The 22,860-nt window shown below is 38.3% G+C and overlaps 1 protein-coding gene across 1 annotated transcript in view; it reads left to right on the forward strand.

The window, feature by feature from the left end:
- Positions 1 to 22,860, forward strand: part of GRIN2A (glutamate ionotropic receptor NMDA type subunit 2A) — a 1,242,307-nt gene that overhangs the window by 405,811 nt on the left and 813,636 nt on the right. The window contains exon 3 of the mRNA XM_044089077.1: positions 14,702 to 14,907. Within this exon, the coding sequence (XP_043945012.1) occupies positions 14,702 to 14,907 (206 nt within the window). The remainder of the gene's footprint in view (positions 1 to 14,701; positions 14,908 to 22,860) is intronic.

Raw genomic sequence — 22,860 nt, forward strand, 5'->3', positions numbered from 1 at the left:
TTTTTTCTTATAAAGTAAGGGTGGCAACTCTTGAAATGGACATAGCTATTATAGAATGTACTCTAGCGATGAATACTACTCAAAAACACATTCTTATTAGTGTCCATTATCAAGTTAACATCCAAAAAGGAAACCTTGTTGCCTATTTCCCCCACCACGAACTTTAAAAATACTGTACTAGCACTTAAAAACTTCACAAGACTGTGTTTTTATGTTTAGTTTCTGAAGAAGTCTGTTAGACGAATAGCGAATATTAAACTTTGACTACGCTAAAAACTACGTATTGGAGTCCTCCTGGTGCATTATTTGGTATTTTTTGCTTCCTGGTTTTGTCTTTGCACCTTTGCCTGGTACTGCTGTGTTTTTCAGTCATGTTTGTAATAATTACCATATTGAAGAATAAACCAAAGGTCCAAACATCTGAAAAACATGTATAAAATAACTTTAATATAAACGCAAAGCTTTCAAGTTACACATAGTTCCTTTTCAATGCAAAAGCAGTAAATTAACACATTACTAACATTAAATAAGCCAGCCTGTCAAAGAATAAACTTTCATCACATGTTTTAAAAGGTGCCTTAATATTAAAGTAAGGACTACTTAAAAAAAAAAAAAAAAGTAAAACTATGCATCAATAATCGAGCATTTAAACACAACCTGGATGTTATCATTAAATAAAGTTACGTTTATTTTCAAAACTGGTTTAATACTATTCATGGTATTAAGACCTGGTGGTGTATCAGCTCTAATAAACTAGATGTTATTATGGTCTCCCTACAACCACCCCAGTTCAATAATGCAGAAAATCTTATTACCAAACTACAGATTCACAATAATTTTATTTATTAGGTTCATAAGTTCATAGGTAGGTACTAGGCTATTGGCCCTAGGGCCTATATAAGCCTACTCAAAAGGTACCTTAGCTTTCGCCAACTAAGAAAATTATTTTCCTGTGCCCCTGTTGAGCAGAGCCACAGAAATGATCCCCGGTGTTAATTTCCTATCTCCCATCCAATCATCAAGATTTTTCTTGAAGAGTGCTAATGAGGAGCTTTGTTTGATATAGATAGGTGTTTTTTTCCAGAGTATGGGAAGTCTCTGGGACAGGAATCTATCCCTCCAGCATGTTCTGTTTATGGTGGTGACAAGGTTTAGGTTCCTAGAGCATGTAGCTCGGAGGGATTGGGATTTCTTTAAGTGGAGCATGTCCAACAGCTCTGGGTTTGACATAGCTTTGTATGTTAGGCTGAGATCACCTCTGAGTAGGCGATATGTGACGGAGTAAAGCTGGAGTTTTTTGAGATGGTCTGCATAGGGCATCTGTTTGAGGCCACTAATCCTCTTTGTGAGGTGTTTCTGTGGCCTTTCCAGTTGTTGTATACATCTTGTGAGGTACATACCAAAAGGGGCGTTGTACTCTATAATGGGTCTAATGAGTGATGAGTAGAGGGGAACAATGACCTCTTTTTTTCTGGATGAGAAACCTTTTGTGATGAGGTGTGCCACGTAGAAGGATTTCCTGACCACTTTGGCGATGTGATTATCAAAGGAGAGACTAGTGTCCACCTGTGTCCCAAGGTCTCTTATCACACTTTCAGTGTTAAGTAGACTACCACCTATGTGGTAGTTCATGGGTACAGAGTTTTTACCAAAAGGGATGACAATGCACTTTTTGGCATTGAGCTTGAGGTCATGGCTTTAACACCAGACATATGTCTCAGTGAGGACCTTTTGTAGGATGTCCACATCGTTAGGAGTTTCGATTATGGCTCTTAGTTTGCAGTCATCTGCGAACTTCGTTAGCCAAAGACCTTCTGTGTTAGCCTGTACTTCAGAGAAGTAGATACCAAACAGGAGAGGTCCCAGGACTGAACCCTGTGGTGCTCCAATTGTCACTGGTCTAAAGTTGGATTTGGAGTCTGCTACTTTCACTGTGTGGTTTCCGTTAGTGAGCCAGTTGGCAACCCATCTTGTGACATAGGGATTTATACCTAGTTTAGTGAGTTTATCTATAATTCCAGAGTGGGGGATGGTGTCGAAAGCCTTGGCAAGATCTAGATAGGCTGTGTGAACCACCTTACCCTCATCTACGGCTTTGGTGACTGCTTCAAAGAAGTTAATCAGGTTTAGGAGACATGATCTGCCGTTTACAAACCTGAACTGGGTGGGGTCCAGAGTTTGGAGATTACCAATGTCATTGTTTATAAGTTCGATAATGATATGTATTTATTTATTTATTTGACATTTGTTTACCGGGGTGGTCTGACTGGGTCTACAGAACCCATTTTCAGCAGAGGCCCAGGGAAAAAAGCTCCACATACAGTACAATACAAATACAGTATAATCCAATACAATAAAGATTACATTAGAAATACTATACAAAAAATAAGTTGAAAGAACAAACTGCTACATGATGTTGTAATATATTATTACACATCTAAACAGTTCTATACAGTTAAAACATTACAGACGATAATAGTCATTCACATCATACGTGATGTAGAAACAGCAGCCAGAAAGTTAGCGATGCAGACATACAGTGAGAGAGAGTTAAGAGGGATAGAAGCAATAAAAGTGTGAGCAGCAGCTTAAGGACATGGTATAGGAGCAGAGAAGGAGTTAGAAGAGCCTTAGGACCTTGCAGTCTGTGAGGGATTGAAATGTGAGAGAAGAGGAAGACCTGAGCATTAGGCAGACTTTATGCAATGTATAGAGACAGAGTATGAATACAGAGAGTGACCAGGTTTTCTTGTGGGTTTTGAGACAGCTAAGAGATTTTTGTCTTCTGATCGTAGGGATCGATTTGGTGTGTAAGGTGTGACTAGATTGGTTAGTGCAGGGCAGGCAGTAGGCTTGAAAATAAGGTTGTGCAAGGTGGACAGCTGAATAAAGGCAAGTTGGTTGGGAAGTTCAAGCCAGTTTAATTCTAGGAGTGGTTTACAGTGGTGTGTGTGTGTGTGTGATATTTAGAGTTTGTGGCAAACTTTGCAACTTTGTTGTAGCACTGTTCCAACTTGCTTAGGGTAGAATTTTGTAAGTTAGTTAAGATAGGGGCACCATACAGAAGGGAGGGAAGTAAAAATGTTTTTACTATGGTAGTTTTGGTTGTTGCAGTAAAAAAAATGTTTGTTTCTGTATAAGAGTCCCAGTTTTTGATGAGTTTTCATTATATTTTGCTGTATATCGGGGTCAAATGAAGTTTATTGTCAGTGATAATACCTAGAAGTTTGATTTTCTGCACTATTTCTATGGCAGTGTTGTCAGATGCAAGGATGTTGAAATGATCAGTGACAGGGGAGGTGTTCTTGGGATGAAACAGTACTAGTTTTGTCTTCTTTGGATTAAGAAAGAGTTGGGCATTTCTTAGCCAGGATTCGACTGCAGTAAAGGACTGTTGAGTTTTTGAGAGTAGTTCTGGTAGTGATTGAGCACGGCAGATTATGGTGAAATCATCAGCATACTGAATCAGAGTCCCAGGGTGAGAGGCAGTGTGAAGGTTTTTTGTGAAAATGTTGAAGAGTAGGGGTCCTAGGATGGAGCCTTGGGGAACTCCAGTACGGTTGTTGAGAAAGGATGAAAGTTTGTTGATTGGAACACCTGTACCTCGGAATCTCCTACAACCCATGTCTACCTACACAGTTTTACGCAGCTCATATCCTCCCCAACCAGGATAGGCAAACCCAATAACAAAGACAGTATCCTAGATTGGATACTTATTAACAGCCACCCCTATATGTACAAGTCAGGGACCCTCCCAGATGACCTAAGTGACTACTTACTTACATACATTATCAAGCACTTGGTGGACAACCCCCACCAGACCACGTTTAAAACCATGAGAAATAATAAGAACTTCAACTCCACCAATTTTCAAAATGAACTTAAAGCTTGTAATTGGTCAGTCCTAAAGCACCTTTCACTGGACGATGCAGTAGCATACTTTAATTCCATATTCCTTACTATTCTTGATTTTCACGCTCCTGATCACTCCATTATAACCAAAACAAAAACTGCCCGTGGCTGTCAAAAGAGACCAAATCTAAAATTATAGCTAGAAATAAGGCATGGGACAAATGGCGTGCCACAAAAGACCCACTAGATCAACTCAGATACCAACAGCTAAGGAATCACACAAAAAAATCTATTATAGTAGACAAAAAAACTTCTACTACCATCTTCAACAAAAATCACAACAAACCTCAAAAGTTTTGGGCAGGAATAAACAAACTTCTTTACCCAGGGCAGTCCTCCACTCCTACCCCATCAGCTTCCAACCATAATCCCCAGAGGATATTACAAATACCTTCAATAGTTTCTTCACAGAGACTATCCAATCCCTAGACAGCCAACTTGCACCCAGCTGCTCCAACCCAAATTCTGCCACGCCAATACCCCACTCTCCTTTAGCTAATACCCCACTCTCCTTTAGCTAATACCCCACTCTCCTTTAGCTAATCCACCACTCTCCTTTAGCTAATCCCCCACTCTCCTTTAGCCAATACCCCACTCTCCTTTAGCTAATACCCCACTCTCCTTTAGCTAATACCCCACTCTCCTTTAGCTAATACCTCACTCTCCTTTAGCTAATACCCCACTCTCCTTTAGCTAATACCCCACTCTCCTTTAGCTAATGCCCCACTCTCCTTTAGCTAATACCCCACTCTCCTTTAGCTAATGCCCCACTCTCCTTTAGCTAATACCCCACTCTCCTTTAGCTAATACCCCACTCTCCTTTAGCTTTCAGCCTGTTTCTACGTCACTTATCAGATCTCTAATTAAGAAATTAAAACTAACTACTCTAGCAGCTGATCTCCTCCCGCCAGAGTATCTGCAAAAAGCAGCAGATGTCATAGCATACCCCATCTCCATCATAATCAACAGAACCGTATCTGAAGCCACCATCCCCTCCATCTGGAAAATATCTTATGTAATAGCACTCCATAAAGGAGGCAACTCCTTTGAACTGTCAATCTTTAGACCCATAGCTATTCTGTCACCATTGGCTAAAATTATGGAGAAGTGTGTCCATAAACAACGTATGCATTATATTATCCAGAATAAGCTGTTGGCTAACTCTCAGCATGGTTTTATGCTACACCACAGTACCACCTCAGCCTTCCTATCCTTCTCTAACATCATAAACCATAGCCAAAATAATAGCAAGCTTTCCTCAGCCCTCTTTTTAGATCTCTCCAAGGCCTTCGATATGGTCAGCCACCAAATACTCATGCACACCCTTAAGGCATTCTCACTAAATAGCCATGTGCTTCAATGGCTCCAATCTTACCTGTGTGGTAGACAACAAGCCATCCTATGGCAGGACAAACTATCAGCCTGTCTACCTGTCATCCTAGGTGTCCACCAGGGCTCCATACTTGGACCCCTTCTTTTCTCTCTCTTTATTAATGACCTTCCCACTGTCATCCCAAATGCTACCAGTATCTAGTATGTGGATGACTCCACCTTGATTTGTTCAGTCACCTCCCCAACAGATCTAATGACATTAACCCAGAATACTTACAATATAGTTGAAATCTGACTCTCTAACCATCAGCTGATATTAAAGGTAGGTAATGGTATAAAGTGTAACAAGGGTAGCAAGTGGTAATAGATGAGAGGTAAATGTAGTTACTTGAGGGTTTGTGGGTGGTGATTTGGTTGGTAGTGATAGTATGGGGGTATAGAGTTTGGTAGGAGGACTTGGTGGGTGGAGGGTGGGAGTGGGTTCATATTTGCAATTGTGTTGTTTTGGGATTGGATGAGGTGGCGGGTGGTTGCTTCTTTTCTCCCCCACTTGTAAGTCTTCCTCACTACTCTTTACCATAAAATCTAATAACGGTACCATTACCCCCCCCACCTCAGTACTCTGTACCATAAAATGTAATAATGGTACCATTACCCCCCACCTCAGTACTCCTTACCATAAAATCTAATAATGGTACCATTACCCCCCACCTCAGTACTCTGTACCATAAAATCTAATAATGGTACCATTACCCCCCACCTCAGTACTCCTTACCATTAACTCTAATAATGGTACCATTACCCCCCCACCTCAGTACTCTGTACCATAAAATCTAATAATGGTACCATTACCCCCCACCTCAGTACTCCTTACCATTAACTCTAATAATGGTACCATTACCCCCCCACCTCAGTACTCTGTACCATAAAATCTAATAATGGTACCATTACCCCCCACCTCAGTACTCCTTACCATTAACTCTATTAATGGTACCATTACCCCCACCTCAGTACTCTTTACCATAAAATCTAATAATGGTACCATTACCCCCCCACCTCAGTACTCTGCACCATAAAATCTAATAATGGTACCATTACCCCCCCACCTCACTACTCTTTACCATAAAATCTAATAATGGTACCATTACCCCCCACCTCAGTACTCTGTACCATAAAGTCTAATAATGGTACCATTACCCCCCCACCTCACTACTCTTTACCATAAAATCTAATAATGGTACCATTACCCCCCACCTCAGTACTCTTTACCATAAAATCTAATAATGGTACCATTACCCCCCCACCTCACTAATAACGGTACCATTATCTCCCTAGATGTGCAAACCAAACTCGTAGGTGTCACAATAGACAAAACCCTCAAATCTGATATCCATGTCAATCAAACTATCAAAACCATTAACAAAACACTTAGATCCTTCTATAAGATCACACCTTTCCTTACTCCATTTGCTAGGATGGCTATTGCTCATTCCCATCTACTCTCCACTCTTCTCTATGCCTCCCCTTTACTCACTAATTTGAACAAATCCACTCTTAGCAAACTCTCCAGCTGTTATAACCATATTGCTAGATTTGCAACAGGCACTGCCTATAGGACCCACCAGTGTCACAACCTAAATCTTCTGGGGTGGCTAGAATGGCCTAGCCTACTTCACTACACCCTTTCTATTATACTCCGAACCTGGGAGGTGCATCTATTAAACTTAGTAACATACCCAATAGACCAATTCTTTTCATTCTTGATGTCCTGGAGGTTAGCTTATTACCAAACAAATAAGGTTTTGCTATGCCTTCACATTCTAGGTTTCCTAAATGCATACTGTCTTTAATTCGTTTTGAGTCATATCCTCAAGAGTAAAAATCATCTGCCATATTATTCATCTCACTAAGAAATCCAACATTGGAGGTATTGAGTCTACTTGCTCTTAAAAATTGACTCCTAACCACACTTTTATAGCTATGTCTGGGATTCATGCTCTTAGCATGCACATATCTGGTGGTCTGAACATTTTTTCTGTGTATGGTTATATGAAAATTACCATCTGCATATATAATAGCTATATCCAAGAAATGTATTCGTTCACAAGAGAAGTGCAATTCAAACTCAAGGAAGTCAGTTGTTTTATGTAAGTCATTAACAAATAGTCTTAAACTTTCAACATTACCAGTCCAAAGAATTAAGATATCATCCACAAAATGTTTGTAAAAAAACAAATTGTTATTCTGAAATTCTACTGTAGAATCATTCATATAATAAATATGGAATTCCTCCCATCTAGAAAGAACCAGATTTGCATAACTATTACATTTGAGGGTCCATTTGGCTACTTGTGCAGTTTTTCTTGTAGCTTCCAGATATATAGCACCTGAATGTTCATATTTTTTTTTTAGTATATGCCAGGATGGTTGTGCTTCATAGTGCCATGAAATGTTTTGCACATGATCACTCAACAACCTTACACAAATTCATACCAAATTGATAACTCGATCTAGCACATCACTCACTTGTCTCTCTACCATAAATTTTGCTAGAAAAATAATACAGATCTTAAGCAGCACAAATTTCAAAGCTGAAACCACTGCCCACTTCATGCTATACATTTAAACATACATCGCAAGTGTCCAGATTTTCGCAGAATGTCAGATTTTTGCCTCATATGTTGGGTCTTTTCCTCAGAAAATTTGTGGTTTTCTGGCAAATCATTGAAGAGTGAAGTCACTAAATGATGGCAGACATTTGAGTTTAAGACTTTGAATCCTTCACAAAATGCATGTTAATATAAGACCTGTCAGTCTAGTAACTTTCTTTGTTTATAAGAATGATATTTAAAGTTTGTCGCTGGTATTGAATCTTTATTCCCTCCCTTCATTATGTTTGGCTTTGTCCCGAATTCTTGAGCATAGACGAGGAGAGATAGGAACTTACATTTTCTGTCCTATGCACCTCATTAAACAACAGAATTTGCAAAAAGAGAAGACATATAACCTTAGTCGGTAATGTGAATTTCCAGTTCTTCATAGATTTTCCTCATACCCTTCCATAGTTTACATTGTTGTACTGCAGAATTCAGTGCTGGCATTGGAATGACTAGGAGTCCGGAGTATCATGATACTTAATTCTGCTTAGCTTTTAAAGCTACAGCAGCCATACCAGACACAGCAGACTGGAAAACGAATATCTGTTCATTCCAGATGTTAACTTATGAATGACATTCCTTGTATGTACTGGCTTATAATGGTTTGGTAGCAATGGAACCAGTTGCATTGTTTTCAGATATGATACTGCATCAGCTCTGTAGATTTTTTTGTAATGGCCAGTCTTTACTGACCATCACTGGCTAGGATAGTCCTGAATGATGATTCTTTCTGTGTTAGGTAACATTTGACTAATCTGATTTTACTGCCATTAAAAAATGAATAAATAGTAGAGCATATAAAATATTGCATGATAATTATAAGAATCAATCAGAGGACATTAGAAAGGATTGAGAAGAGAGATTGGATAAGCAATTCACAATCAGACAGTGGGGGGGATATATGTGTATCTCCCAAATATGCAACAAAGTCTAGAAGATTTAGGATCTTTGCCTGGAAGTGTTTACATAGGTACTTTTATACCCCAGATTTACTCCAAATAAATTTTCCTCAGGTGGATAGCAAATGTTGGAGGTATGACAAGTAAGAAACAAGTGGCTGGGAACATATTTTTGGGAGTGTAATGAGCTGGCTGACTTTAGAGATTCCCTGCGAACTGTTTTGTCGGAGATGCTGGGTGAGCAGATTGGATTGACTGGGGAGATGATTTTTTTGAGCGATGGTACACAATCGGAATTTCCTAGACATAGAAAAGCCTTGCTGAGTCTAATTATGGTGGCTGCCAAAAAATCAATTACTAGAAAATGGAAATCAAAATCTAGACCAACTTTACTAGAAGTAGTGAATATAGTAACAGAAATAAAACAACTGGAAATGGGATCTTTAGACAAGGGACAGAGCAAACTACATAGAAAAAAATGGGAATTGTGGGAACGATATATGCAGAAAAGGAATGGGGTTTAAGAGGCAGGATTTGAATGAGCCAGTTAATACTTAACTGCCAATGACTGAATAGATTATAAGTGATGTATAATGTTTGTAATTAAAGTGGTGTCAATATTTGTTTTTCATTTATATAAATGTAAGATTGCCTTTGTCATACGTGATAATTTAATAAAGATGTTTATCGGAAAGAAACAAGAACACCATTACTCTGATAGCAAATAAATTGGGGCTTTTCTGCTGAAAGGATCTTGTTTGATGTTCAAAGAGATTTCATATTTTTATACTGACCTTGCAATACTAAGAGCTACAACTACAGATCTGTTGCTTAGTATCCGAGTCCTTATTGCCCTCAGCACTTAAATGCTTACTGTGACTGTGAAATGCCCATGACTGTAACGGACACTGTGGAACACAGGAGGCAAAATGCATGGTATGTCCTACAGCAAGGGCGCATAGCTCAGAGACGGGACTGCAGCTCTCTTTGTGCTAGAATAGAATGACCTCATTTGAAACTTGGGTCCATAGAGAGAAGGCCCAAAATAGAGTGACTAAGAACATCTGAAAAACAAAAGAATTAGTCAAATAAACTTTGCTTTATCATCTTAAATATTATATTATTGAAGGCATTTCAAATTATCTAAATGATCAAATGTAAAAAATTCCAACAGATATTTGTCATTTCACAGAAATCTACCTAAATGTACAAAGTTACAATAATGACACAGTTTTTGCATGTGTGTTTGTGTGTGTGTGTGTGTGTGTGTGCGTGTGTGTGTGTGTGTGTGTGTGTGTGTGTGTGTGTGTGTGTGTCACTATGTCTATCTGTATACAAGTGAGTGAGTGTGTGTGTGTGTGTGTGTGTGTGTGTGTGTGTGTGTGTGTGTGTGTGTGTGTGTGTGTGTGTGTGTGTGTGAGTGTCACTACGTATATCTGTTTACAAGTGAGTGTATGTGTATGTGTGCATATACACACACACACACACACACACACACACACACACACACACACACACACACACACACAACAGCTATGCTAATGGATTTGTTGGCAGAATGCCTTCTATTCTGTAAAATGCAGCTAGGGGAATTTATATTTTCATTGTAAATAAACAGTCGCATATGCTTGATTATGCATTTCAAAAGCATTAGGGCTTTAGGAATCTGATGAAGTCCATTCATTTTCAATTTAAATGCAAATTATGCAAATTACGGTATCTGTATTGATCTCTAAAGCAGGAAATAAGCATTGAGGAATGGGGCCCAAGCACAGCCTCGGGCATTTATTCCATTAGTTGCTTCAGGTCGTCTGTTTTCTTTTATTCTTATCTATCAGGTGGTGAACTGGATATAAAACATTTCAGCTATGGCAGACACTAATTCATAAAATAATGTCAGAGTTTTTGTGAGTTAAATGTTTAACTGTACATTCCAACAAGCCTTCTGACCATCAGAGTCCCAGTCACATTAAAACAAGGTTATAAGACATTCACTTTCCATATGAGATTTCTGCCGGGATGTGTATTCTTATCTTCAGGGTATCTAACCTTTTCTGTCTGTGTGTTTTTATTTTCCAGTTAGTCAGTATTGTTCCAGAGCGTGGTTAATGAATGCTGTACTGTAGGAAAATAATACAGCCCCACAGGGTCCAAAATCTGAAAATTACACATATACAACAATATTAGTTCCTGTTAATAAAATATCTAATTGCAATTTATATTCACCTTTATTTTTCTGTGAAAGCCTTAACAAGTCTCTGAAGTTTTATTCATTTATATTTTGTCACTTGTCCTATTTAAGGGTGAAATGCACTAATTAAACCTGATATATAGCAGTCATCATATGTGATTTTGTAAAAGAGCAGATTTCCAGTTCCGCATACACTTTTATAAATAAGGATTTCCCGCAGTTATACTTTTCTCCATACTTCTTTTAAAGCCTCACAGCATGTTGGTGCAGTTAGCCTGAAAAATTGTTGAAGAAAACATTTGAGAAGTTAGGTCTAATACTTATCATAACAAAATATGTCTTGTATTACCTCTTTCCTCTTAGTAAGATAACACTATACAGTCTCTAAATAATTCAATAAAACAACAGTAGCGTAAAGAATGTGAACATCTAAAAAATAAGTTTATTCTCTATGTTTAATTTATTTACTGATAGGCCGGCTATGTCCAAAAGTGTTATTTTGCAAAAATACATCATTAGTTACGATTACAGAATACATTTACAAAAAAGGCATGTTTTACCCTTCATATCATAAGCCAATTATGAATACATTGTTATAAAGCTATGGTCATGTGCATATCTGTGTTAAAATGATATAGTTTATTTTTATATATGTATCATGCAGCTTGAATCTGCTGACCACGAAACTCTTTACATTAGCTTTCGCATTCATTTCCCAGTACGAGCCAACATATTCTCCTAAAATAAAGGAAAGATGCATCATTTTTTCATGACCTATGTTCATGGTCCTGTTGTATTCTTGCATCAGCAGATGTCCAATAATTACTATGCGGGCAGCATGTGTATATGTCTTTGCACTCAGTAAACAGTAGTGACTGGGCTGTGTACTCCTGGGGAGAACTAACATCTCTGTCCGTCATGCTTCATGCCAGAACTTCTACCTCATGGGAGAAATTATTTAAGCCACTCCTTTCCATATAGGTCACTAATCAATCATGGGGCATCCTGGGTCACGGTCATGACTTGATTTCAAATGTCATTTATAAACTATGAGTGAAAATGCTTGAAGGAGATTTGATAAGCACTGGGAAATGAGATACATCTAAAGTCTCTTAGTGTGCAACATATTTTCAGATCCCCAGCAGCATAGCGAAATGAGGTAGACTATGGTAAATGGCTTTCTTCTGGAACACTGGTTCTTCCCAGTTCTTAAAAATGCCCCAGGCAAGATAAATGAAACTGTGTCTAACACTAACTTAGAATTCAGCAGTGAAATATAAATCCCCTTTACCAAGAGGCACCCTCTCAGTTACTGCCCCTCCCTGTTCTAATTGATAATGGAGCACCTGCCCCTGGTGTTACAGAGAGCTGCTGTCGTTCTGCTCTCAGTGCAATTCCTAACCACATGTGCTCATCTTTGCAGCTCAGGGAACATCAGCAACTCCACTAGATACATATAAGTTATACTCTTGTCAAGCCCTCTGGTCCATAACCTAGATTTTTAGACTCCTAACCCAGCAAGATATTTATTTACAAGTTATGTATTGTAGAGTCTTCCACAGTCATTGAGTTCCACATTCCAATAAGAATGTGGTGATGCAGTAACAAGATCCTGTTCCATATAAAACCACAATGTTTTCTACCTCTGTTGTCAACTTTTCCTTCCTTAGGCAGTCTGAAAGACGGCCCTGTTTACCAGTACAGCATTGTCTCTTTACACCTGTGGCTGTCTGACTTCTGAAGGATGTGTGCACATCTGGTGGGCATCAAATGTCTACTGTGGGTTCATGTTCAGCTGAGACAAAGGTTTTACCACTGTCCTTCTACTGGAATATGATTGGTTCAAATGGGATGAGTTGGTATTGAATGGGGGGGGGTCGTGGTGGATACTGCAGTGCAGGATGGAAGGTTCAGGAAATTAAAAAAAAAACAGTGAAATCAAATAAATATAGACTAGTTCACTGGACTTCATTTCACATCTTGTTTACTTAGGTTGAGTTACATTTGCCTGGTATTACAACCCCCCCTCCCCCGACTGATGTCACACAGAAACTTCTGAAATTGTTTGTAATCTTACCCTGGCTGATGTAACTGGAGTCGGTCTGAATGAAATCTTACCTTTCATACATAATGGTAATTTGTAGTCTACAGCAAACCCTAAACACACAAAAATCAACATTGTACTCTCTTATCGACCCAATTTTCAGTGTTATAAGTCCATTCAGATACCTATTTTACTTAAGACTTGTAGCAGGAGTGTGTGGGTGTGTGTGGGGGTGGGGGGGGTGGGAGGTTGTGTTTTGATTTTTGAATTTTAATTTAAATCCTATAACTTCTGTCCAAAAAGGCATGCATGGACACTCCACCTTACTCCCTTGATCTGTTCGCAGCATGAGCAGTCGATGTGTTGCATAACTGCAGGATGCTCTGGTCTGCTCTGTAATCACCCCCCCAATAATTTAATAGACGTGCCACATCTGCTGTGCTATCCATCCTTGCCATTTGTGCCAGTTACTTTAGATATTGCTCATATTGTAAGCTCACAGGCTGCTAACTTGTATGCCTTCATCTCCCTGTGGCCCATGCTGTTAAGCATTAACCATAAGACCACTTTACAGGTTAGTTAGTCTTTTCAGCGCCACCCTCCTTGCTGCTGAACCTTTTCCCTTTGACCTCTGAACCACACTCACATGCCACTGCATTGACAAATGCAACTTTGAAATGTGTAGCACCGTGAAAATATAAATGCATATAAACAGATGTATATTTATGTAAGTGAGCTGCACATCTGATAAGGTTGATGGTTATGCCTGCTATAGCAGAGCTGGATTGCATTAAAATTCATCTTTGAACCTCTGTTAGAAAAACCTTCTGATGACGGAGTATTTCCATTCTGTAACACACCTGGAAGTCTTGTCATGGTTTAAAAACAAATCATATGAGATGTATTTTTCCTGGAATCATGTTTTGAGTTAGTTACAGCACTGCTCATGATTTTATTTATACATTTTGCTTTTATTATGTTATTCTTTGGTGTAATAGGTTTGCATTCGCTACCCGACTGCTAGATTAAGATTGAACACTTAAGTTTCAACTCTGCAGTGATCAGAGTTCCTCCATGAGAAATCACTGTCAGTGAGCTTTTCCAGCAGTGACGTCTTTTTTGGTGGAATATCCCCTTCTTCAAGTTGGTGTGATCTTGGAGTTGGTATATATAGGTTCAGGAGTGCAGGGGCTTACTCCTCTGCAAAAAAAAAAAAAAAAACTTAGAAAAGTGTTTCTCAGCATTTCTTTTTGACAAATGCAGTTCAAGGATTCTGATCGTTGGTTCTTTTAATGTTGGCCACTCATAGCAGAAACAACTGTATTCATGCTTGCTTGTGTATTCAGTATAGTTTATTGCATTCATAATATCTATACTTTGTTTTTAGCTTATGTAATTACATTAATCAATACATATTGTGCTATTAGTATTATTAATGCATTTTTTCCTTTTGGTGTTTAAACTAATGTTATTTTTAACAAAGTGACATAATGGGAACATATTTCTTTACTGCTTTATATATTCTCAATACTGAGTTAATGTTTAAGTAAATTGTGTGTGGTACTGCTGACTGTTATATATTACAACATTTTTCATGTCACTGATTTCTACTTTTTTTAACCAGGTTTGCATGCCATTTATTGCATTGTTTCTTTTCCTTTGACAGGTGGGGAAATGGGAGAATAGCACCCTGACTCTGAAATACCCTGTTTGGCCCAGGTTTGGATCATTTTCAGACGGTGATGTAGATGATAACCACATCAGCATCGTTACCTTGGAGGAGGCCCCATTTGTTATTGTGGAAAATGTGGACGATCTGACAGGAACTTGCGTCAGGAACAGCATACCATGTCGCAAGCAAATGAAGTTGTCGTAAGTTGAGTCCTGCTGTTTACGTCTGAAACCCGTTAATTATTCTAGCATTTGAATTTCCTTCTTTTTTCTGTTACCTTCATCCTGATGTGGAGGGAGTAGAGGAACTGATTTTAAGGTAATAGCATACTACTACTAGTTGCATTCACCTGTAAGTCAGACTAAAAAGTTTTTCTGTTAAAAATGGTATGGGACAAACTTTTGAGTATCTATAGTTCAGTGAGCAAGTGATAAAAGTAGACAGAAATATGACTTGTCAAAAAAACTGCAGACAATTTTGAAAGGTATATATTTTTGTGAGGGTGGACCATAACTCACTCTGTGATTTCATAATTATTTTTCATATTTCCATAAATGGAAATAGTTGTATTTCCTGAAAAAAAAATACGGTTTCCATGCTAGGTTTCATGTTCTAAGGGGATGAAATCCTAATTATTACCTTGATGACCTGTGAACAGTTAGCAGCTCAGTCTGTAGTGGACGCAGACCACCGCATGTGATGGTGAGCGATCAGTAAGCAGACCATCGCGGGTGATGGTGAGCGATCAGTAAGCAGACCACCACGGGTGATGGTGAGTGATCAGTAAGCAGGAGGGTTACCACCTGTCCCACTTTGCGAGGGACAGTCCCTCTTCAGGCAGTTTTGTCCTGCAAAAAAATTGAAAAAATGGCAAATGTCCTGAGATTTTTAGACAAAAATATTTCCTATATTTTATGTAATAGTTGCATAAAACAGTTATTCTGTATCTGAAACATCTAAATGTTATAAGAAACAGAATAAGCAACTAAAATGCTATAAGAATAAGTTTTTATTTTGGCAAAAACGTGAACTTCTGTCTTTTGTACTGGCTGTGGGCATGTTTTGCTCTGCAAAATCTGATGTTTGTACCAAAAATGCCCCACTTTGGCCATTTGAAAAGGTGGAAACCACAGACCACCGTGGGTGATGGTGAGTGATCAGTTAATCAACTGCCCCAGGGAGATGAAGGCATTCCAAGCCATTCTGTCACCTGCTACACAAGATCTGAACAGCATTTAGAATATAGGAATATGTGCTTCACTTGCAAACCTGTTATCATAAGGTTGATTATATGGAACGTTTTTCGAAATTTGCAGACTCACGGAAGAAGGTGTAGCAGGCTTTCTGGTATGTGAACCGACCTATCAGCACGGGATAGTTTAAAATTATAAAGAAAAAACCCTGAAGGATGCCTAAATAAAGGTCACAGGAAATGAATGGACAAATCAAGGCTAATGTCTGTCAATCACAGGTGGGTTAATGGCTGTTAATCATAAGAAGGCTGGTGGCTCAATCACAATAGGGTTATGGCTGTCAGTCACTGGGAGAAAAAGAATGTATGCAAATAGTGCTTTCTTTCGTTAGGAATATGTATGTAATGACTTTGGAAAAGTCACATTTTAACAGCCACTTTCTATCACTTGTGCATCAAACAATTATCATTTAAACATTAGTTTGTTTATGTAAAAGGAGTTTTTGTGGTTTGAAATATAAACAGTATATAATTAATTGACTATTATACAATGTCCCCCATTAATATTCCAAAATGTACATGCTGATTGGTCAGTGTGCACGTTGTAAATCAGACTTATACTAATGGAAAAAGGTCCAGTCACCCAAACTTTTTCCATTAGTATAAGTCTTTTTTTTTTCTTATAGCAACAGAGAAAGCAAGATCTCCATTGCTTTTTAGAAAGTGTATCACTATGTAAAGGAATTTTTCGCCCTTGTGACCAAACCACATCAACCATGGGTAAATCCACCATTACCCACACCCAGGCGCGGGTTATTGCTTAATTAACTTGTAGCGGTGTGAAACGTTTCTCATTGAAAATGTTCAGGTCCTCATTTGTTGCTGGACAGGTTTTAGTTTATAAGTAGCTAATTTTAATCATCAGGAAGTTTCTCTGTAGTAGCTGAGACAGTTAATGCATTAACATCTACAGTTTTTGATATGCTATACTTCTGACTGTTAGTAGAATGGACAGCGATTGTCTGGAGCTCGGTCAAAGTAATTTAAGTTAGAGAAGATTATTATACTTGTTAGTAAAGCAGCTTTTTGACCCTGAATTGTTCAGTTAGATAATTGCTATACATTTAAAATGCTTAATCACTACACTAAGTCCAGTAAATTCAGTAACACAATTACGTTGCACTTAAGCAATAAAAATGATTGGTCATTGGTCTGAACTGATTGGTCATTGGTCTGAACTGATTGGTCATTAGTCTGCCTTTGAAGTGCTTCAGGTTTGAATGCAGCAAGGCAGCATGTCCAGCTACAGCTGCAGGAGTGAGACAGAAAATGGCAGTGCCACTGCTGTAGGTGCAAACAAGTTAAAACATACGTCATTTATGACGCATTTTCCATTGCAGCAATATTATGCTAACCACACTGTTGCACAATCCTTCTTATATAAGTTATTATTCATTTCACAAGCCACTAGTTACAGTGTTTTCTTGGTTTGAGAGCTCAATGTTTCTTTTAAAATGAGGCTGGCCATATTATTTTTGAAGGTCAGTTTACTGTACTGTCTTCCTTCTAATGAACCAAATTGCTTTTTGATAACATGATACAAAACCTTGAAGAGATATCATGCAGTTATGTTACTGCAGGGGCAGCAGGCCTACACAACATACTAGTTACACCTCACATGCATTGTATACTGCAGGGTTTCTATAGATACTTTCTTTGTGATTTTAATTAAGGCATGCATATACTGTAGTCTACCAGAAAAAAGATTGATCAAAAATTTGCAGTGTGTGACCATAAACTCAAATGTGCTTTTTATCAAATGCACTGGATTGTGAAGGTAAGTGCTGCTTTGGGGGTTGTGGGGCAGGGAGTGTGTGTGTGTGTGTGTGTGTGTGTGTGTGTGTGTGTGTGTGTGTGTGTGTGTGTGTGTGTGTGTGTCTGTGTGTGTCTGTGTGTGTGTGTGTGTAAAGATTAGATTAGGGTTAGGTCAGTTGATAGAAAATGTCCCATGTATTGTTTTTTTTGTAGTTCAGACTTTCAGTACTTTGATCATTTAACGTAAGGCATATATGCTTTACTAAAGAAGCAGTATGTATAAGTGTACATTGTGCTGTTGGGACAACTCACATGAACACATGCATGCACACAATGTACTGTGGGGGTAGTAGATATACGTTATAGGGCCAGTGGTAGACCTAAATGGTTACAACAGGCAATGTTATCTCTCATTAAGGGACACCATTTCTTCCTAGTTATGTTGTTTGTTATTTGCATTTGCCTTCTCTTCTTCCCAGCTTCCTGTATAATTTACATACTTGAATATTCCATCAGTTATGGATCTTTGAAATCTTTATGGGCTATGGTACAATGAACTCAGTTTATTTAAGGCAAAAGCCTGATTATACAAGCCAGATCCTAGAAAAAGGCCTGAAACAATAAATATTTGCTTGAGTGAGGTGCAAGTCCACCACACCAGTCATGCAGGAGACATTAGTCCCTGCATCCTATTTCCTTACTATGACAAACCCAAAGTTTCCCAACCTCAGTAGAATGCAACTCCTAGAGTTTTCAGTGTGAGTCCTTTTGCTGAATCTGGCTTGAGATCATTGTGTTTCACATGGACTAAATCTTGTCAAGCCAACCCATGGCTCCTTAGGACTTATGTTATACCCCAGCTTTCTGTATGATTTTGAGGACTATATTCCATGATGTAATTATTTTCATGAATGTAATTCTTGACTTTTGTTGTAGTGGATCTTACTAGCACAGGGGTTACATTGCCCACATCATACTGTCACCTCAGCATGTACCAGGTGTCACCCATTGATGTCGTGTGTGATTGCTGAGCAGGAAGAGAATCAGTCACTTTCAATAACTATGGAGTAGCTGCAGCAACAAAGCCAGTAAAATGAGTTAGGAAGGGTGCATAAACGTGTGACATCTCTACTGCAATGGTCATAATAGAATATCTGTTGCACAAGGTCACTTTGTTTCCAGTCTACTTGCAGCCATTTCCTGAATTATCACTTTCTGATGCTAAGCCCTGTCCCTGAACTCTAACTGTCTGAAGAATTATGTGCAGACCTTAAATGAGTACCTGGCAAAATGGCCAAAGTATAAAGTTCTACTTTGCACGTGTACACAATATGACTGCAGTCCTCCAGCCTGTGATCCACTGTATCTGTTGTGCATCCTTTGGAACAATGATTTAAAGTTACCATGGCTTGTTTTGAAGCCATGAACGTACTGCAAAAGTGTCACATTGAATGGAACAGCATCAGTGTTCACCCCTTTTGTAGTCTTTTCAAATTGTTGTAGGGACAAACTCTATATCACATTCTACTTACTGGGGCTAATATGTACACCTTCCTTTGTTGTTATACATGGAAACAGAGTACTGAGAAATGAAGGCATATGTATTCTACTTGCTGGGGCTAATACCTAAGCCTTTTTTGGGGGCTAATGCGTATGCCTTCCTTTCGGACTAATGTGCATGCCTTCCTTTGGGGCTAATACCTATGCCTTACGTTCTCAGTACCATGTTTCCATGCACAATGAGACAATGTTCTGCTGCTCCAACAAGTGCTGTATTTTGTAGTATAACAAATTCCAGGTAGTGAAACAGTACTGACAAAATTAGAAAAAGACCAAAACATGGCATGGGTACTGCTAGTGGAGTTTGACTTTATTACCCCGATGTAACCATAAAGATTTAAAAAGTAAAAATTCATGAGCTTTCACAAGCCATGTAGATGAAACAGCGGTATGCCCTTAAGAGGTCATTTGCATTTATCTCATAGGCCTCCACAACAGAAGGTTTAAGGTATTACATAGTGAAAACTCTGGTATGGCTGGGCCTTTTTTGCAGTTTTTAACTTAACTCACTAAAGAATAGATTTACCATAAAAGTTATTTTAATAAAGAGAAGCGCAGAATGCTACTTTATGGTGAGTGATGACAGATTCATGCCTGACACTCTAACCATTGACATCAAAAGTGGAAAGGGGACTTGATGACCACTAATTGTCATATAGTCTGTAGTCTGCCTACTCATCTATGTGTCATCAGAAATCGACACCACTTTTCTGATGAAATAGTTTTCACTACGTGCTTGATATTTTGATAGCAATGTTTCCTTGAATGTTTGGAAATCAGACAATAATCTTAAGGAAAGTAGCAGCAGGACAGTGGCTGACGTCTCACTAGTGACCTGCCTTGTGTACTGAGGTGATTTGGGTAATATTTTTCCATCTTTTTGGAGCAGTACATAACAGCCTTTTGGATGACTGCAACAAGAGAAATCAGATTTTTTTCAATAATTCACACACGTTCTTAGACCGTTGCCACAAGAAGATGGTGTAGATAGTGTTTCACACTCTCCAGTGTGTAGCAGAACAAGATTGTGTTTCTAGAGAATGAAGAGCATGCTGCACGTTAGAGGTCAGAATGTGATGGAACTGGATAAAACTGTGTTTGGCTTTAGGATAGCATACTAGATATAGTACTAACCACCATATCATTTCTCCAAACATGATATTTCTGTACAACAGGATCTTCTCAACAAGATTTCAGCTTCTTCACTGTTACTGCACTGTAAATGGTCTTTCTTATTTTTGTCTGTAGCCACATAGAAATGTGGCAGCTGGACATGGGCTTCCTCATTTTAGATTTTTCCCAAAACCTGCCTTTTTCCTCCAACTTAATTTTACACTATTCTCAAACTGTGTTATGTAAGGGCTTACTGACTTGTCCCATACTGTAGATTCTAATATTCTGTTATGCCCATTCATTATTAAGAAGATGGATTATTGTCTTGTAAGGGCTTATTGATTTGTTCCATACTGTAGACTGTAGTCCCATACTGTAGATTGTAATATTTATTTATACCAATTCATTATTAAGAGGGTGGACTTTGTTTTGTAAGGGCTCATTGACTTGTTCCATACTGTAGATTGTAATATGCTGTTATGCCCATTCATTATTAAGAAGACAGATTATTGTTTTGTAAGAGGTTATTGACTTGTTCCATAATGTAGATTGTAATATTCTGTTATACCCATTCCAGATCATTGTTTTGTAAGGGCTTATTAACTTGTCCCATACTGTGGATTGTAATTTTTTGTTATAAGAGGGTGGACTTTGATTTGTAAGGGCTTATTAACTTGTCCCATACCATAGATTGTAATATTCTGTTATATCCATTCATTATTAGGAAGCCAAATTATTGTTTTGTAATTGCTTATTGACTTGTCCCATATTGTAGATTGTAATATTCCATTATACCTATTCATTATTAAGAAGCTGGATTATTGTTGTGTAATTGCTTATTGACTTGTCCCATACTGTAGATTGTTATACCCATTCATTATTAAGAAGTCAGATTATTGGCCACATTGTGGTTGCCTTCAGGTGAGACACACTCGGATTCATTAATACTTGTTCTGCAGCTATAAGGATGCTCAGTGTGGTTGTGACTGTCCTTGTTTGCTCTTCCCCTTTCACATGTTTTCTTAAACCTTGCAAGGATTTATTAATATAACACGTCACCTTTTTGTAATACTGATAAAGAACCTTAGCCTTCTACATTTGGAGGGTTGCAAACTGAAGTTTCTCCCTTTCTCTGTATATCAAACCTTCAAAGCTTCTCCCCTTCTCTGTGTATCAAACATCTTTTCCATGTTCTTACACTTTTTTATAACGGTCTTCCAGAAGTTCTCTTCTAGCTTTGCAGAACTACAACATTATTTATTTATTTATTTATTTTTTGCTGTGTTATTCTCTTGGTGATGAACATGCCTTCTTCAGTATGGCATCCTAAAGTACCATATCGCTCATTTCTGCAAGCAAGCACTAATTTTAGCAGTTCAACTTGGTGTTTAGCCCCTCTGGGCTGGGGCCACCAACCTTCCCCCTTTAGGCTAGTCATAATGTAGTTCCTGCAATGGAGAAGTGAGCATGAGATCTACCACTTGTGCTTCAGAGGCAAATTAGGGCAGGTTGTGGCTTCATGTGTCATACTGAAGGTAGATATTAGCTATGAGATGCAGTTACTGGTTACTGGAAGTGCTGGAAGCAGCCTGTCCCAAAATAAAGTAACTCCTGCTGAAATAACACTTGTGAATTTCAGACTATAGGGATTATGTATAGTGATGCACGTCAGAGCCTGCTATAATCTGCTGCTTGTGGGACTTATATGACAAAGAAGCCTGTTTGCTGGTCAATGGAAACCTCCATATAATTTCTACAGATAATGATTAATCCTGCTATATACACTAAAGAAAGTTTATTTTGGTTACTTTCTTGTATCCATAATTTGAGCTCTTCCATGACCCCTTATACTTGAAAGAAAGAAATGGAGCATAGCATAGTAAGACAGTACTTGGTACCCCAATAACTTAAGAAAATGACACTAAAGCTTGTTCATGGTCACAAAATGGGAGAACATTTGGATATATAAAAAAGGAGAGAGTGTTTGTCAGATTTTACTGGTCAGGTATTTCCTCAGCAATTGAGAAATATTCTTTCTGCCCTGCTTGTCAGTATATAGTAGCTATCCTGGGCTTTACAAGCCCATTGTCCCACAGGTATAACTTATTTCTTTATTTATTATCTATTTGAAGTTTGTTAATTGGGTGGGTGGGCTGGTGCAAGACCCTTTACAGCAACTACTTGGAACAGTAGGCACCACAACTCATAAACACTAATATAACAACCAAAATGATGAACACAATAAGTACAGAAATACAGTCAAGCAGTAAAACACATTATGATAGAGGTGAATACATAAAACAGAGGTTTTATAGTCTGATTAAACGAGGGACACTTGAGCAAACAGATCAACAAGATAGCATTATTTAAGAATGTACAGACAATATAAAAAAAATGGCAATGACTTGAAATTCAGTACTTTTAGGCAGACAGATTCTTCCATCAGGCAGGGACTTGCTTTAGCTAAGAACAT

Source organism: Protopterus annectens, chromosome 12.part0, assembly GCF_019279795.1.
Source record: "Protopterus annectens isolate FY-2018-M chromosome 12.part0, PAN1.0, whole genome shotgun sequence".
NCBI classification, from domain to species: domain Eukaryota; kingdom Metazoa; phylum Chordata; order Ceratodontiformes; family Protopteridae; genus Protopterus; species Protopterus annectens.